The 17,715-nt window shown below is 38.0% G+C and overlaps 1 protein-coding gene across 1 annotated transcript in view; it reads left to right on the top strand.

The window, feature by feature from the left end:
• Positions 1 to 16,873, top strand: part of WBP2NL (WBP2 N-terminal like) — a 34,428-nt gene extending 17,555 nt beyond the window's left edge. The window contains exons 2-6 of the mRNA XM_046646696.1: positions 6,173 to 6,281; positions 6,544 to 6,685; positions 6,877 to 6,969; positions 9,325 to 9,435; positions 16,539 to 16,873. Of these exons, the coding sequence (XP_046502652.1) occupies positions 6,173 to 6,281; positions 6,544 to 6,685; positions 6,877 to 6,969; positions 9,325 to 9,435; positions 16,539 to 16,873 (790 nt within the window). The remainder of the gene's footprint in view (positions 1 to 6,172; positions 6,282 to 6,543; positions 6,686 to 6,876; positions 6,970 to 9,324; positions 9,436 to 16,538) is intronic.
• The last annotated feature ends 842 nt before the right edge of the window (positions 16,874 to 17,715 follow it).

Raw genomic sequence — 17,715 nt, 5'->3', positions numbered from 1 at the left:
GGGGGGGGAGAGAAGAAGTGAAACTCTCACTGTTTGCAGACGACATGATCTTATATATAGAAAACCCCAAAGAATCCATTGGAAAACTTCTAGAAGTAATCAACAACTACAGCAAAGTTGCAGGGTATAAAATCAATTTACATAAGTCAGTAGCATTTCTATACTCTAATAACAAACTAACAGAAAAAGAACTCAAGAACACAATACCATTCACAATCGCAACAAAAAGAATAAAATACCTCAGGGTGAATTTAACTAAGGAAGTGAAAGACCTATATGATGAAAATTACAAGGCTTTTCTGAAAGAAATAGATGATGATGTAAAGAGATGGAAAGACATGCATGCACACGGATTGGAAAAATAAACATAGTTAAAACATCCATTCTACCTAAAGCAATCTACAGATTCAATGCCATCCCAATCAGAATCCCAATGACATTCTTTACAGAAATAGAACAAAGAATCCTAAAATTCATATGGGGCAACAAAAGACCCCGAATTGCTAAAGGAACCCTGAGAAAAAAGAACAAAGCTGGAGGCATCACAATCCCTGACTTCAAAACATACTACAAAGCTACGGTAATCAAAACAGCATGGTACTGGTACAAAAACAGGTGCACAGATCAATGGGACAGAATTGAAAGCCGAGAAATAAAAACACACATCCATGGACAGCTAATCTTCGACAAAGGAGCTGAGGGCATACAATGGAGAAATGGAAATCTCTTCAACAAATGGTGCTGGGAAAACTGGAAAGCCACATGTAAAAGAATGAAAATTGACCATTCTTTTTCACCATTCACCAAAATAAACTCAAAATGGATCAAAGACCTAAAGCTGAGACCTGAAACCATAAGGCTTCTGGAAGAAAATGTAGGCAGTACACTCTTTGACATCAGTATCAAAAGGATCTTTTTGGACACCATGTCTTCTCAGAGAAGGGAAACAATAGAAAGAATAAACAAATGGGACTTCATCAGATTAAAGAGCTTCTTCAAGGCAAATGAAAACAGGATTGAAACAAAAAAAAACCCCACTAACTGGGAAAAAATATTTGCAAGTCATACATCTGACAAAGGGTTAATCTCCATACTATATAAAGAACTCACACAACTCAACAACAAAAAATTAAACAACCTGATCAAAAAATGGGCTGGAGACATGAACAGACATTTCTCCAAAGAAGATATACAGATGGCCAATAGGCACACTGAAAGATGTTCATCATCACTGATCATCAGGGAAATGCAAAACTACACTAAGATATTACCTTACACCCATTAGAATGACAAAAATAACTAAAACAAAAAGTAACAAATGTTGGAGAGGCTGTGGAGAAAAAGGAACCCTCATACACTGCTGGTGGGAATGCAAACTGGTGCAGCCACTATGGAAAACAGTATGGAGATTCCTCAAAAAATTAAAAATAGAACTATCATATGATCCAGCTATTCCGCTACTGGGTATCTATCCAGAGAGCTTGAAGTCAGCAATTCTAAAAGTCCTATGCACCCCTATGTTCATTGCAGCATTATTTACAATAGCCAAGACATGGAAGCAATCTAAGTGCCCATCAACAGATGATTGGATAAAGAAGATGTAGTATATATATACGATGGAATACTACTCAGCTGTAAAAAAGAACAAAATCGTCCTATTTGCAATAACATGGATGGACCTTGAGGGAATTATGTTAAGTGAAATAAACCAGATAGAGAAGGATGATCTCTGTATGACTCCACTCTTATGAGGAATTTAAACCTGTGGACAAAGAGAACAGATTAGTGGCTACCAGGGGAAAGGGGGGGTGGGGGGTGGGCACAAAGGGTGAAGGTTTGCACCTACAACATGACTGACAGACAATAATACACAACTGAAATTTCATAAGATTGTAACTTATCAACTCAATAAAAAATTTAAAAAAAAGATATTTTCTAGTGTACCATCTTGATTCCCTCCTCGTTTCTTTTACTGTATATGTTTCAGTTACTTTCTTTGTGGTTGTCCTGAAGATTACATTTAACATCTTAATTTATAACAAGCTAGTTCAAGTTAATACCAATTTAGTTTCAGTTGTGTACAAAACCTTTGCTCCTATATAGCTCTGCTCCCCTTATATTGTTATTGTCATAAATCACATCTTTATACATTGTGTACCCATCACTGTCAATTTATAATTATTGTTTTAGAGAATTGTCTTTTAGTTTTTTTTTTTTTTGCTGAGGATGATTCTCCCTGAGCTAACATCTATTGCCAATCTTCCTATTTTTATTTTTCTTTTTTGCTTGAGGAAGATTTGCCCTGAACTAACATCTGTGCCTCTATTTTGTATATTGGTTGCTGCCACAGCATGGCTGCTGATGAGTGGTGTAGCTTTGTGCCTGGAAACTTAACCCAAGCTACTGAAGCAGAGTGTGCTGAACTTAATCAATAGGCCATGGGGCCTGCCCCTGTACAATTGTCTTTTAAATTGTATGGGAAGAAATGAGGAGTTCTAAACCAAAAATACATTAATACTGAATTTTATAGTTACCTATGTAGTTATCTTGACCAATGTTATTTTATTTCTTTGTGTGGATTTGACTCATTATCTAGTGTCTTTATTTCACCCGAAGGATTTTCTTTAGCAATTTCTTATAGTTCAGGTCTACAGTGATGAACTCTCTCAGTTTTTGTTTATTTGGTAGTGTTTTAATTTTTTCTAAATTTTTGAAGGATAGTTTTTCCAGATATAGAACTCTTGGTTGACTTTGGATGTGTCATCCACTACCTCCCACCTCCATAGTTTCTGATGAGAAGTCAGTTGGTCATCTTACTGAGACTTGCTTGTGCGTGACAATTCACTTCTCTTGCTGCTTTCAGGATTCTCTGTATTTGGCTTTCAACAGTTTGATTATAATGTGTCTTGATGTGGATCTCTTTGAGTTTATTCTACTTGGAGTTTTTTGAGCTTGGATGTGTAGATTCATGTCTTTCACTAAATTTGGCAAGTTTTTGGCCATTCTTTCTTTCTTTTTTAATTTAAAGATTGGCACCTGAGCTAACATCTGTTACCATTTTTTTTCCTTCTTCTCCCCAAAGCCCCCAGTACATAGTTGTATATTCTAGTTGTAGGTCCTCCTGGCTCTGCTGTGTGGGACACTGCCTCAGTGTGCTTGATGAGCAGTGCTACGTCCGTGCCCAGGATCTGAACCGGCAAAACCCAGGGCAGCTGAAGCAGAGTGCGCCAGCTTAACCAGTCAGCCATGGGGCCAGCCCTGGCTATTATTTCTTCAGATAGTCTTTATCCCTCTTTTTTTCCTCTCCTCTCCTTCTGGCACTCCCATTATGCATATGTTAGTATGATGGATTGTGTCTCACAGGTCTGTTAGACTCTGTTTATTTTTCTTCATTCATTCTATTTCTGTTACTTGAGTAGTAACTGTTATTCTCAGTTGACCTATCTTCAAGTTCACTGGTTGTTTCTTCTGCCTGCTGAAGTCTGCCATTGAGTTCCCCACTATTGAATTTTTCATTTCAGTTATTGTAGTCTTCAACTCCAGAATTTATATTTGGTTTCTTTTTATAATTTGTGTCTCTCTGTTGATATCCTCTCCTCTGAGACATTGTTCTCATTCTTTCCTTTTGTTCTTTAGACATGGTTTCCTTTAACTCTTGAGCATACTTAAAGTCCTTTAAAATCTATGTCTAGTTAAGCCAATGTCTGTCCTAAGGGACAGTTTCTGTTAATTTCTTTTTCTCTTGTTCACAGGAGAAAGTTTGGGTTTTGCCTTATGATTTTTTGTTGAAAACTTAACATTTTGAATATAATGTGGCTACTCTGGAAATCAGATTCACTGTCTTCCTCAGGTTATGTTGTTGCTGCTTGTTGTAGTTACTGTTTATTGTTTAGTGGCTTTTCTGATCTATAAATTTTGTAAAGTTTATATTCTTTGTCATGTGCAGCCACTGAAGTCTCTTTTATGTTAACTTAGTGGCCAGCTAGTGACTTGACAATTTACTTACATGTCTGGAACAACAACAAAAAATCTCCCAGCCTTTGCAGATGGGCTGTGTGTGTGTGTGTGTGTGTGTGTGTGTGTGTGTTGGAGCACATCTTTATCACTCAGCCAGGGAGTTCACAGCTCTGTCATAGCTTTCATTTCCTGCTTGAGCAAAGCCTCATCATCAGCCAAAGGTAAAAGTTTAAGGCCTTCTCTGGTTTCTTCTGAGCATGAACCAACCCTGGGCATGTATGCATGTGGCTTTTTAGATTCCTGTGAATGTCAGAGCTTTTCAAAGCCTTTATTCCACAAAGCATCTCATTCCCCAGCCTTTCCTCCCTAATTTTTTTTTTTGTTTATTGTTTGAACAAAATGTCATCCTTTGCTCCAGACAATAGCAACTGATACAATTGCCTTTAAATATTTTTGACAGATGTGCCATGGGTAATCACCTCAGTCCTGGGAGAGTTCTGAATTAGGCACACACCCTTTGAGCTAGTCTTTCAGGGAGCCACCAGACAGGTCAAAACAAACAACCACAATTCTTTGAGAATAAGGTCTGTTCTGCTCCCTCTGGTACTTGGTACCTATACTAGAAATGTGAGTTGTTGTTTTCAAGATTGTTGTCAAGTTGGGGAGTGGAGGATGGTACCAGGGTAAGTTAAAATACCACAAAGCTCTTTTTTTTTTTTAAGATTTTATTTTTTCCTTTTTCTCCCTGAAGCCCCCTGGTACATAGTTGTATATTCTTCGTTGTGGGTCCTTCTAGTTGTGGCATGTGGGACGCTGCCTCAGCATGGCTTGATGAGCAGTGCCATGTCCGCACCCAGGACTCGAACCAACGAAACACTGGGCTGCCTGCAGTGGAGCACGTGAAGTTAACCACTCGACCACAGGGCCAGCCCCCACAAAGCTCTTTTATTGAGATTCAGCTATTTTTTTCTTGATTTAACATTCCCTTGGTTCCTATAAAATCTGGTTAGATTCCGGAATTCTGGACTGACTTTTGGACTTCCCTATTTCACCATTTTTGCTGACATTCTGTATTTTAAAAAGCCCTTTTTATCTACACACCACCACCCTACTTCCAGTTCTTATTACCTCACGTCAGGACTTTTAAACTGGTTCCTCTGAAATACACCACCTTCTTGATCATGTGACTGCCCTGCTGAGACAGCTGCAGCTCACAGTTCCTCCTTGTCTATCAAATGACGTTTCCAAATTCTGGTCCCAGCATGGCTTTCCAGTTTTATCTCCCTTACTAACCTTACTTCCATGCTGTTTTGATGAATCCACACAGGTAGGCTTCTTCCAAGTAGGCAGTTTGCTTTCCACTGCGTGCCTCCATTGATGTCGTTTGTTCCCCATCTGGATTGTTCCCTAGCCTCACCTCTGCCTCCTGAAACACTATTCATCTCTTCAGAATCAACTCAAATTTCCACCTTTCTATTAAGTCATTCCTAATTACTTCAACCAAAACTAATTCCTCCTTCCACTAAATTGCCATGACATTTTTGTGTCATTTATATATGTCATATATTGCTTGTGTTATTATTTGTATTCATGTTTTCATTCACTCATTCTTTCAATAAATATTTAGTAGCACCCACTGTTTGCTGGGGCTACAGTGGCAAAGAAAGCAGACATTGTCCCTAATGATCATTAGGGAAGACATTAAACAAATAAACACATATATATTATAATAATTACTAACGAAAAACCCCCAAAAGATTCTATGAGTGAGAATAGGATGAGTTCAAATTTTTTGGGTTAAGAGTGAAGGGAGAACATGACAGGCAGAGGGAACACGTCAGAGGCTTCTAGAGCGCTCTGTGTACCTTACCTTCTTTACCAGAGCCAAAGAAACATTTCCCTTAGCACAGTCCTTTATACTTCCTGCACAAGAAGTATAAGAATTAGTGAATAAACACTAAGAATACAAGTAGGTTTGATAAGAGAGAAAAGAACCCAGTGGAGTAAAGAGGGAGAAGAATAAATGTGAATGGTCAGAGAATATGATAATTTAAATTCCTTTCTGTTTCAATAAAATAGTAGTCATAGTAGCAGCAGCAGCAGCAGCTGACATTTATTGAGTGCTTCCTCCAGGCTAGGAACTATGCTAAGGGCGTTATGTGTACCATTTTATATAACATCTAATTTGTGTGCTGTCTGTCGGTTTTTTCCTCAGTGTCTTGCAGCAATGTCAGGAAGTGTACCTCTCCTTCCCACAGCAACCAGAGGGATCCAATCTCTTTAGTGGTACAAAGAGGGGAACATTATTTCTCACTTCATACCGGGTAATTTCTACTTCTACTTTGATTTGATTAACCCTACATGTGTTTTCCTTAAAATGGAGAGAGGTTAAACATTGACTTTCAAAGTATTTTAAAACATTTTGTACCTGGAGATTTTTCCGAGTTGAAGAGCTATGGAAGAAAACGGGTGATGTTTCTTAATTAGGCCAGGATGCCAAAGCGGCCTTGACCTTATTATTACTCTTGTATGTCTCAATCTATGGACAAATTGTGTTCCTTTTCCAAAGATTTTTTCTTCTCTTAGGTGATCTTTGTGACTTTACCCTCAGTCAACGATCCCATGCTTTCTTTTATGATGCCGTTTGATCTGATTAGTAACTGGACACTTGAACAGCCAGTCTTTGCCGCCAACTACATTAAAGGAACCATTCAGGCAGCTCCAGATGGTAAGTGTTCCCCCTCAGAATTTTTTTTTTCTCAAAAGCTTCCAGAAGGTTTGGGATTCAGACTTGGCTCATGTTGGAAGTCAAGCAAAAGCTGCTGTGCTTCTTTGGGTAGTGCGTCTCTCACTGTTTGTGGCAGTTCTGTTGCCAGCTGTGCCTGCCTTTTAGTATGTGTGTGCCGTTTCTTTCCCCAGGTGGCTGGGAAGGACAGGCTACTTTTAAGTTAAGCTTCAGAAAAGGAGGCGCCGTCCAGTTTGCCCAGTTGATGATGAAAGCTGCCTCTGCTGGTGAGCGATAATTATAAAGATCTTAGGCACTGTGGGGTTTTGAGGCCTATCAAATTGTAACAGGACTGTTAACCAGTCAAGATTTTCTAGCCTCTGTGGTCAGGCAGTTGGTAGTTGCACATGTATTCCGCAGGCATTTCCTAAGCCTACCTACTGTGTGCCGAGTACCGTACTACCTGCTGGGAACACAAAGGTTATTCAGTCTCTCCCTGAGTTTGCAGTGTGGTGGGAGTTTACAGTCAGACGTCTGAAAGACTGCTTGACCTGATCGTCTTTTGTCCATATAAATGCTGGTCTCATATATTGTTGAGTAGTCTCTTTCTCAGGTCAGGGAGCCCCAGTTTTCTTAGCTCTTCTTCCCTTGGGATGGTTCTTTGTCTTCTCTCCTTGCTGGCTTTGCCTTTGATTCTCTTAGGTTTAGTCCCTATCTTCCTTGAGAGGAGGGAAGAGGCACTGTCAAGCCTTGCAGACCTGATCTAATAGAAGTACCAGAAAACTCTTTCAAACTTTGAGTACAAATAATTTTTTTAATGATATATTTTTGTTCAGTCTAGCCTCAGTTCATGCCCTTCACTCTCTCACCTTTTGTACTCCAGTCCAACAGGACTTCTTTGTGCCTTGTTCTCTCACCTCTGAGCCTTCATGCTATTTGCTGTCTGGCATGCTCTTTTCCTTTCTCCCTTGCCTTCTATCCCCAACTCCAATCTAGTTTAAACAAACACACTTTAGTAGAGACAGACATATGCAAATACATTATCCTATCTTGTGGCATGTGTTGTAATAGAGGCGTGGACAAAGTGCGGGGGACACACACAAGGATGGAGTGAAGTTTCTAGCTTAGAAGACTGACTGGATCATGATGCTATAAACCATGGTCAAGAATATAAGAGACAGTCTAAGTTGGAGAGGAAATGAGTTCAATTTTAGACATAATAATACTAGCTAATATTTATTGAATACTTACCATATACTGGGCAATGTTCGAAGCCCTTTACATGTGTCAATATATTTAATCCTCACGAAAACCTTATAATGTAGGTACTATCATTATCTTCAATTTATAGCTGGGGAAACTGAGTCAGTGATGGTTATATAATTTCCCAAGGCTATTTAGTTAGCAAGTGATGGAGCTGGAATTTGAATCCTAAACCTACTCTTTCTCTCTTTTTAAACTTTTTATTTAAAAAAAAATCAAGTTTATAGAAAAGTTGCAAGAATATTGCAGTGAACTTCCATGAATCCTTCGTCTAGATTCACCCTTTATTAACATTTTCCCACATTTGCTTTATCTTATTATTTTTTGCTTTTATTTTCACTGAACTATTTGAGACTAAGTCACAAAGAGCATTTCCTTTATTCCTAAATAGTTGAATGTGTATCTCTTATGAACGAGGGCATTCTCTTGTCTAACCTCAGTGTGTTTATCAAATTCAGAAAATGGAATGTTGAAACAATACTATTTAATGCATAGTTTATATTCAAACTCAAATGATTGACTCATTACTGTTCCTAATTCTAATAGTACTTTTTTTTTCCAGTCCAGGATCTAATCCTGGATCACACATGGAATTTCGTGGTCCTATTTCTTTGGTATCCTTTAATCTGGACTTAGCCTTTCTTTGTCTTTCATGATATTGACATTTTAAAAAGAATACAGGCTTATTGTTTTGTAGAATGTCCCTTAATTTGAGTTTGTCTGTTTCCTCATGATTATATCCAGGTCATTGCATTTTGGCAGGAATACTCTATAAGGGATATTGTGTCATTTTAAGCCTCCACTCTTAACCTGTGTACCATATTAAGTGTGAAGTACATGCTAATGCTAGAGGCCAGAGGACATTCAGCTTGGAGCTCCAAAGATGAACTGTATCTAGAAACTGATTTGGAAATTCTCAGCACACAGGTCATCTCTGGAGCTATGTGAGTCATAGGCTCATTCAGTGAATTATGGATGGCATTCCAAGGGTCCTCTCCATTCAAGGGATGGGCAGGGAGGAGTGACCTGCAATGAAGATTGAGAAGGGACTGATGGAGAGGTAGGAGGAGAATCAAGTGAGTTTGTTGTCCCACAAGTCAAGGGAGGAGAAAGTTTCAAGCAATGCTGAGTGGTCATCTGTGTCAGCTGCTGTCAGTGCCAGGCCCTGAATAAGCACAGGCAAATAAGACACAATCTCTGCCCTCAAGAAGCATATGGTTCAGGACAAGGGTGGTATGTATTTTTTTTATCTTGTATCCTGGGAGCATTGTTGGACTCACATCTAAGGGGATGGTTAATACTCTCATTTATTTGGTTGATAGCTACTACATCTGACTTAAAAGAATTACAGTCCCATTTTGCTAAACTTGTCTTCTCAGCTGCCAGCGGAGTTCCACTTGGAAGTGTAACTTGCTGGTTCGGTGCTCCAGGATTGAGTGTAGTTACCTGTCAGGGAAGCATGATGGGCACCCAACAGATGCCTGGCCCAGGTAAGGTATGGCAGGGAGGTTCTTCCTGGGAGGTGGAAAAATATGCCATGGGCTCAAAGATCTAGTCGCTGCTAGCTTGCCTCCAATTGTACTGTAGAAGAAGCAGCAGAGGTTTGGGGGGGTTGGAAAATGGTTGAGTCTATGACTTTATCTCCAGACTGAAACCTAGTGGCAAGTCAACAAGTGACCGGGCTTTGGTTTCAGGCTTCCTTTTAACTATAACGTACAAAAATGGAGCCTACCTGGGCAACTCCCGTTAGTGGGAACAGTCGTTTCCTGCTTACAGCCTGAGCAGAAAACGTATGGTCCTGCCCACTTCCCCCTGCCCATTTCACACAAGCATAGCCACCATGCTTGTGCCGTGCCCTTCAACCTTGCTGAGGACTGCAGCTCTGAGCTGTGTGCCTGGTACCGCTTAACAGTTGTGCCTGTCCACAGCTGCTGACTTCTGTTCCTGGGAGGAACATGATAGCTGAGGGATTCTCAATTGTGGTCTACAGCCTACTGGTGGGCCACAAAGGGTCTCTTAACTGCCAATAGACCCAAAAATGTGGGCCCTTTCTTGACTTGTCCTTAGAGCATGATGTGCGTGTCCATCAACTTTTAGTTTTGTATACAACTAAAGGATAATAAAATAATTTATTTATTTATTTTTTTTTTCAAGATTTTATTTTTTTCCTTTTTCTCCCCAAAACCCCCCGGTACATAGTTGTATATTCTTCATTGTGGGTCCTTCTAGTTGTGGCATGTGGGATGCTGCCTCAGCGTGGTTTGATGAGCAGTGCATGTCCGCGCCCAGGATTCGAACCAACGAAACACTGGGCCGCCTGCAGCGGAGCGTGCGAACTTAACCACTCGGCCACGGGGCCAGCCCCTAAAGGATATTTATTTGTAACCTTAATAGTTACCTTAGTTTTTAACGATTTTTAAAATCTAACATTCAAAATCTAAAAGTAAGTGTTGCTAAGGTTTTATAAAACATTTTTTTATTGAGTTGAAATTCATATAACATACAATTAACCGTTTAAAATTATACCATTCAGGGGCCAGCCCGGTGGCGCAGCAGTTAAGTTTGCCCGTTCCGCTTTGGCGGCCCGGGGTTCGTCAGTTTGGATCCCTGGTGTGGACATGGCGCCGCCTGGCACGGCATGCTGTAGTAGGTGTCCCACGTATAAAGTAGAGGAAGATGGGCACGGATGTTAGTCAGGGCCAGTGTTCCTCAGTGAAAAGAGGAGGATTGGCAGCAGTTAGCTCAGGGCTCATCTTCCTCAAAAAAAAAAAAGTACCATTCAGTGCTTTTAGTATATTCACAATGTTGTACAACCATCAGCTCTCTCTAATTTTAAAACTTTTTCAACACCCCATAAAAACACTCCCTACCCACTAAGTAATCATTCCCCATTGTCTCCTCCCTACATCTCTTGGTATCCTCTCATCTGCTTTTTGTCTCTATTGATTTGCCTATTCTGAGTATATCACATGAAAGGAATCATAGAACATGTGACCTTTTGTGTTTGGCTTATCTCACTTAGCGTAATATTTTCAAGGTTCATCCAAGTTGTAGCATGTGTCAGTACTTTATTCTTTTTGTGGCTGAATAATATTCTATTGTATGTATGTACCAAAATTTGTTTATCTATTCATCCATTGATGGACATTGGGCTTGTTTCCACCTTTTGGCTATTATGAATAATAGCTGCTATAAAATGTAAACATTTGTATATAGCTTTCTGTGTGGACATGTGTTTTCACTTCTCTTGAGTACATACCTAGGATTGGAATTACTGGATTGCATAGTAATTCAATGTTTAACTTTTTGAGGAACCACTAAACTGTTTTCCACAGCAACTGCACTATTTAACATTCCCACCAGCAGTGTACAAGTTCCTATTTCTCCACATCCTTGCCAACACTTATTTTCCTTTTTTTGTTGTTGTTTTTGTTTATATTAAAGCCATCCTAATGTGTGTGAGGTGGTCTCTCGTTGTGGTTTTAATTTGCATTTCCTTAATGACCAGTGATGTTGAACATCTTTTCATGTGCTTGCTGGCCATTTGTATGTCTTCGTTGGTGATGTATCTATTGAAGTCCTTTGCTCATTTTTTACTTGGGTAGTTTATCTTTTTGTTGTCGAGTTGTAAGAGTTCTTTATATATTCTGGATATTAAACTCTTATCAGATATGGGATTTACAAATATGTTTTCCCATTCTGTATGTTGTCTTTCACATTTTTGATAATGTCCTCTGCTGCACAGTTTTTAATTTTTATCGAATTTAACTGTTTTTTCTCTTGTTACTTGTGCTTTTGGTGTCAAATTTAAGAATCCATTGCCAAGTCCAATGTCATGAAAATATGCCCCTATTGTTTTTTCACCTAAGAGTTTTATAATTTGGGCCGTTATATTTAGGTTGTTGATTCATTATGAGCTAATTTTTGTATATGGAGTGAGGTTACATTCCAACTTCATTCTTTTGCATGTGGTTACCCAGTTGTCTCAGCATCATTTGCTGAAGAGACTATTCTTTCCCCACTGAATGGTCTTGGCATTCTTGTTGCAAATAAATTGGTCATAGATGTTTAGGTTTATTCCTGGACTCTCAAATCTATTCCATTAGTATATAAATCTACCCTTATGCCACTACAACGCTGTTTTGATTACTATAGTTTTGTAGCAAGTTTTGAAATAGTAAAGTGTGAGTCTTCCTATTTTGTATTTCTTTTTCAATATTGTTTTGGCTATCCCTGGTCTCTTGCAGTTCCGTATGAATTTGAGAATCAGCTTTTCCATTTCTGCAAAAAAGGCCATTGGAATTTTGATAGGGATTGCATTGAATTTGTGGATCACTTTGGGGAGAATTGCTATCTTAACTTAATATTAAGTCTTCCAATCCATGAACATGGGAAGTCTTTCCATTATTTGGGTCTTCTTTAATTTCTTTCAGTAATGTTTTGTAGTTTTCAGTGCACAAGTCTTTCACCTCCGTGGTTACGTTTATTCCTAGGTATTTTATTCAATGGAATTGTTTTCTTACTTTCCTTTTTGGATTCTCTATTGCTGGAACTATGCTTTACTAAATCAAACTTTTTATTTTGAGATAACTGTAGATTCACATACGGTCTTAAGAAGTAATACAGAGAGATTCCCTTATACATTTTTCCCAGTTTATCCCATTGGTAATATCTTGTAGAACTATAGTACAATATCACAGCCAGGATATTGGCATTGATACAATCAAATTGCAGAACATTTCCATCACCACAAGATCCCTCATGTTGCCTTTTTATAGCTACACCTACTTCCCTTCCACACTCTCCTCCTCTTTAACCTATGGCAACCACTAATCTGTGCTGAAAATTAAATAACACACTCTTAAAGAACCAATGGATCAAGAAGAAATTACAAGGGAAATTAGAAAATACTTAGAGAATGAACATGAAAACACAACATACCAAAACCTACAGGACACAGCAAAAGTGGTGCTAAGGGGGAAATTTATAAAGTAGCTATAAATGCCTACATTAAAAAATAAGAAAGATGTCAAATCAACAACCTAACTTAAGGAACTATCAAAAGAAGTACAGACTAAACCCAAAGCTATCAGAAGGAAGGAAATAATAAAGACTAGAGCAGTGATAAATGAAATAGAGAATAGAGGAAAATCAGTGAAACCAAACGTTGGTACTTCAAAAAGACCCACAAATTGACAAACCTTTAGCTAAACTGACCAAGAGAAAAAGAGAGAAAACTCAAATTATTAAAATCATAAATCAAAGTGGAGACATTACTATTGATTCTACAGAAATAGAAAGAATTATAATAGAGTACTATGAACAACTATACATCAACAGATTGGATAACCTAGATGCAGTGAACGAATTCCTAGAAACACAAAACCTACTAAGACTAAATCATGAAGAAATAGAAAATCTGAATAGACCCAGTAAGGAGATTGAATCAATAATCAAAAATCTCCCAACCAAGAAAAGTCCTGGACCTAATGGTTTCACTGGTAAATTCTACCAAACATTTAAAGAAAAACTAATACCATTTCTTCTCAAACTTTTCCAAAAAATTGAAGAGGAGGTATCACTTCCTAACTCATTCTATTAGCTATTGTGAATTATGCTGCTATGAACCTGGGAGTACAAATAGCTCTTTGAGACCCTGCTTTCAATTCTTTTGGGTATATGCCCCAAAGTAGAATTGCTAGATCATATGGTAGTTCTATTTTTTATTTTTTGGGGGAAACTCCATACTGTTTTCCACAGTGGCTGTACCATTTTAGATTCCTATGAACAGTGCACAAGTGTTCCAGTTTCTCTACATCCTTGTCAAGACTTGTTGTTTTCTGTTTTTTTTTTTGTCATAGTAGCCATCCTAATGAGTGTGAGAAATGACAACATGTTCACAAAAAAACCTGTACACAAATGTTTGTAGCAGCTTTACTCATATCAATCAAAACCTGGATAGCAGAAACACAGATAGCCTTAAACTGCTGAATGCTTACATATATAGTGGTACATCTATACCATGAAACACTACTCAGCAATAAAAAGGAACAAATTATTGATACACAGTCTCAAGAGAATTATGCTGAGTGAAAAAAGCCTGTCCCCAAAGCTTACATACTGCATGATTCCATTTATACAACATTCTAGAAATGGCAAAATTATAGAAAGGGATGGGGGCTGGCCCCATGGCCTAGTGGTTAAGTTCGGTGCACTTCACTTTGGTGGCCTGGGTTCAGTTCTTGGGCGCAGACCTATACTACACAGCAGCCATGCTGTGGTGGTGACCTATATACAAAATAGAGGAAGACTGGCACAGATGTTAGCTCAGGGCAAATTTTCCTCAGCAAGAGAAAAAAAAAATAGAAATGTATTGGTGCCCAGGATCCGAACTGGCAAACCCTGCGCTGAACCCCAAAGTGGAATGCATGAACTTAACTGTTATGCCACTGGGCCAGCCCCAGTCTCTGTCTTTTGATTGGAGAGTTTAATCTATTTACATTTAAAGTAATTATTGCTAATGGGGCCTTAGTCTGTCATTTGCTATTTGGTTTCTATATGCCTTACAGCTTTTTTGTCTCTCATTTCCTGCATTACTGCCCTCTTTTGTGTTTATTAGATTTTTTATAGTGAAAAGTTTAAATTTCTTTTTCATTTACTTTTGTCTATATTCTATACCTATAGAATAGTTTGTGATTACTGTGGGGGTTACATTTAACATCCTAAAGTTATAACACTAATTTGAATTTTTTACTAGCTTAGTTTCAATAACATACAAATACTCTGTACCTTTACAGCTCTGTCTTGACCCCTTTCAGTTGATGTCACAAAATTACATCTTTATACATTGTGTGCCCCCAAAAACATAATCTAATAATTCTTTATGACTCATAAATATATGTAGATATAAATGAATTATATGGAAAAGAAAAAATGGAATTACAAACCATTGTTACAGTAATACTAGGTTTTATAATTGCCCAATGATTTACCTTTATTGAGATCTTTATTTCCTAATATAGCTTCAAATTACTGTCTACTGTCTTTTCTTTTCACCCTGCAGGGCTCCGTAAGCTTTTCTTGCAGGGCAAGTCTAGTGGTAATGAACTCCCTCAGCTTTTGTTTATGCAGGAATGTCTTAATTTCTCACTCTTGAAGGAATTTGGCCAGGAATATAGGATTCTTGTTTGACACTTTTTTTCTGGCCTCCAAAATTTCTGATGAGAAATTTGCTTATTATCTTATTGAGGATCCCTTGTATGTGATGATTCACTTCTCTCTTGTTGCTTTCAAGATTCTCTCTTTATCTTTGGCTTTTGAAAGTCTGACTGTAATGTATCTCAGTGTGGATCTCTTTGAGTTCATCTTACCTGGTGTTTGTTTATCTTCTTGGATGTTTATATTCATGTCTTTCATCAAATTTGGGACAATTTCAGCCATTATTTCCTGAAATATTCTCTCTATTCTTTTCTCTCTCTCTCATCCTTCTGGAACTTCCACACTGCATATGTTTGTCTGCTAGATGGTGTCCCACTGGTCCCTTAGGCTCTGTACACTTTTCTTCAATCTTTTTTCTTTCTGTTCCTTAGTGTCAACAATTTCCATCATCCTGTCTTCAAGTTCATTGATTCTTTCTTATATCTTCTCAAATCTAAATTTGAATCCCTCTAGTGAATTTTTCATTTCAGTTATGGTACTTTTCAGCTCCAGAATTTCTTTTTGGTGCATTTTCCATCTCTTTATTGATAATTGTATTTTATTCTTATATTGTTTTTTTTTTACTTTCTCCACATCTTCCTTTAGTTCTTTGAGCATCCTCAAGACAGTTCTTTTAAAGTTTTTTTCTAATGAGCTTAAGCATAAATATGGATTAAAGCAAAATAACCTGAAAGTTGTCCATTCACCTTGATCCAATTAAATCGCTTTGGGAATGTAGCCAAGGAAATAAATAAAACCCATGTCTATTGTAATATTAATTGGAAAGTTGGAAACAACATGCTTTCCTACAACAGGGGAATTAAGTAGCACCTATCCATATGATAAAGTACTGTCTAGCTTTTAATTTATGAAATGCATTAATCATGTAAAGAAATTTCTTATAATGTCAAATAAAAAGAGCCAGATAAAAAATTGTACAGTTGTTATAATCATGCTTATTTAAAAAATATTAACAGAGATTCTACAAAAAATACACTAAAATATTAGGTTTTTGTCTTTAATGATGGAATTATAGATGACTTTTTAAAATCCATCTTTTCTCTCTTTTCCAAATACATCTTCCTCATTGAGCATGTATTACTTTTTTCATAATCAAAACAAACTTTATTAAGTAGAATATATATCGATGCACAGCCATAAGTAATGTAGAGATATAACTGTAGTGTTGTTTTCATATTAATTTGAATCCCTCCACAACAGGAAATGATAAAACCTTCAGCTGTTGGTGGCTGAAGGATCTGGCTTTAGCATTATTCGGCCTGAATTCTCTTCCATTGTCAGTTTGCTTCAGTGTTATTTTTTATCTTCCTCTTTTTTCTCACTGATTCCTCATCCACTCTAAAAAATGAGTAATTGATTTTTTTTTCTGTCTCAGCATACCCAGTTGTTGTCTATGGACCCCCACCTGCGGGATATGGAACCCCACCTGTGGGATATGGAGCCCCACCTCCGGGATATGGAGTCCTGCCTGCGGGATATGGAGCCCCACCAGTGGGATACAGAGCCCCGCCTGCAGGACATGGAGCCCCACCTGCAGGACATGGAGTCCTACTGGCTGGAAATGAAGCCCCGCCTGCAAGATGTGAAACTCCACCTGCTGGAAATAGAGCTAGGGCTCATGAATCTGTGGCAGCCCAGCTGGCTGGGTCTGAGACCTCTCCTTCCGTTGCCTCATCTTCTCAGGCTCGTTTACCACCTTCTAAGAAGTAAACCTTGAAGACTCACCAAGCAAAGTGGCACCCTAAAACTGAAGTCAGGGTAAGAAGGAGGACTCAGGTATGTGATTAAAGATGTCTCAGGTAGTTGTCCCACCCTTTGGAAGGCGAAAGTGAAGCTTTACTTCCATGCCTAGATTTTAGAAGCAGAGTCAATTCTTGATTAGATGGGCTAAAGGAGAAGTAGAATTGTAGGGCTAATTCTGCAATAATTTGGTTGACATCAAGCTGCATTTTTAACCATGCCTTGAATGTGAGTGGGCAAAACCTTCCTGCCTTTCTCCCCTCCCCTATTCAAGAAACACATTTTATGCTTAGTTTGCTAGGCACTAAGATATGTGTTAGAAATATTAAGTGGAACACTTAGTTGTTTTCCACAGCATTATTTATATTAGTGAAAGGATGGAACAAGCTAAATTTCTAATAGTGAGAGAGAATTTCATAAATTATGGTACATCCATACAATGGAATATTATGCAGCTATTTAAAATGATGTCTGGAGGTAGGGAAAGCTTTCTTTAAGAAGACCAAAAACAACGAAGCAATAAAGAAAAACAGTGATAAATTTGACTATATCAAAATTTTTAAACTTTTGTGTGACCAGAGTTAAAAGCTAACCAACAGACTAGGAGAAAGTAATTTCCAACATATATATTAAACAGACAAAAAATGTATAGTCAGAATATATGAAGGACTCCTATAAATAAGCCCCAAAGAAAAAAATGGACAGAAGATATGAATTTCAATTAATCAAGGCAATAGAGTGGCCAAGAAACATTTGAAAAGATGTTCATTCAACTTGACTACTGTTAGGGAAATGCAACTTGAATTGAAAAA

The sequence above is a fragment of the Equus quagga genome, chromosome 19, assembly GCF_021613505.1.
Source record: "Equus quagga isolate Etosha38 chromosome 19, UCLA_HA_Equagga_1.0, whole genome shotgun sequence".
Lineage (NCBI taxonomy): Eukaryota > Metazoa > Chordata > Mammalia > Perissodactyla > Equidae > Equus > Equus quagga.
The sequence above is the reverse complement of the archived record's forward strand: the minus strand, read 5'-3'. Positions and strand labels throughout refer to the sequence as shown.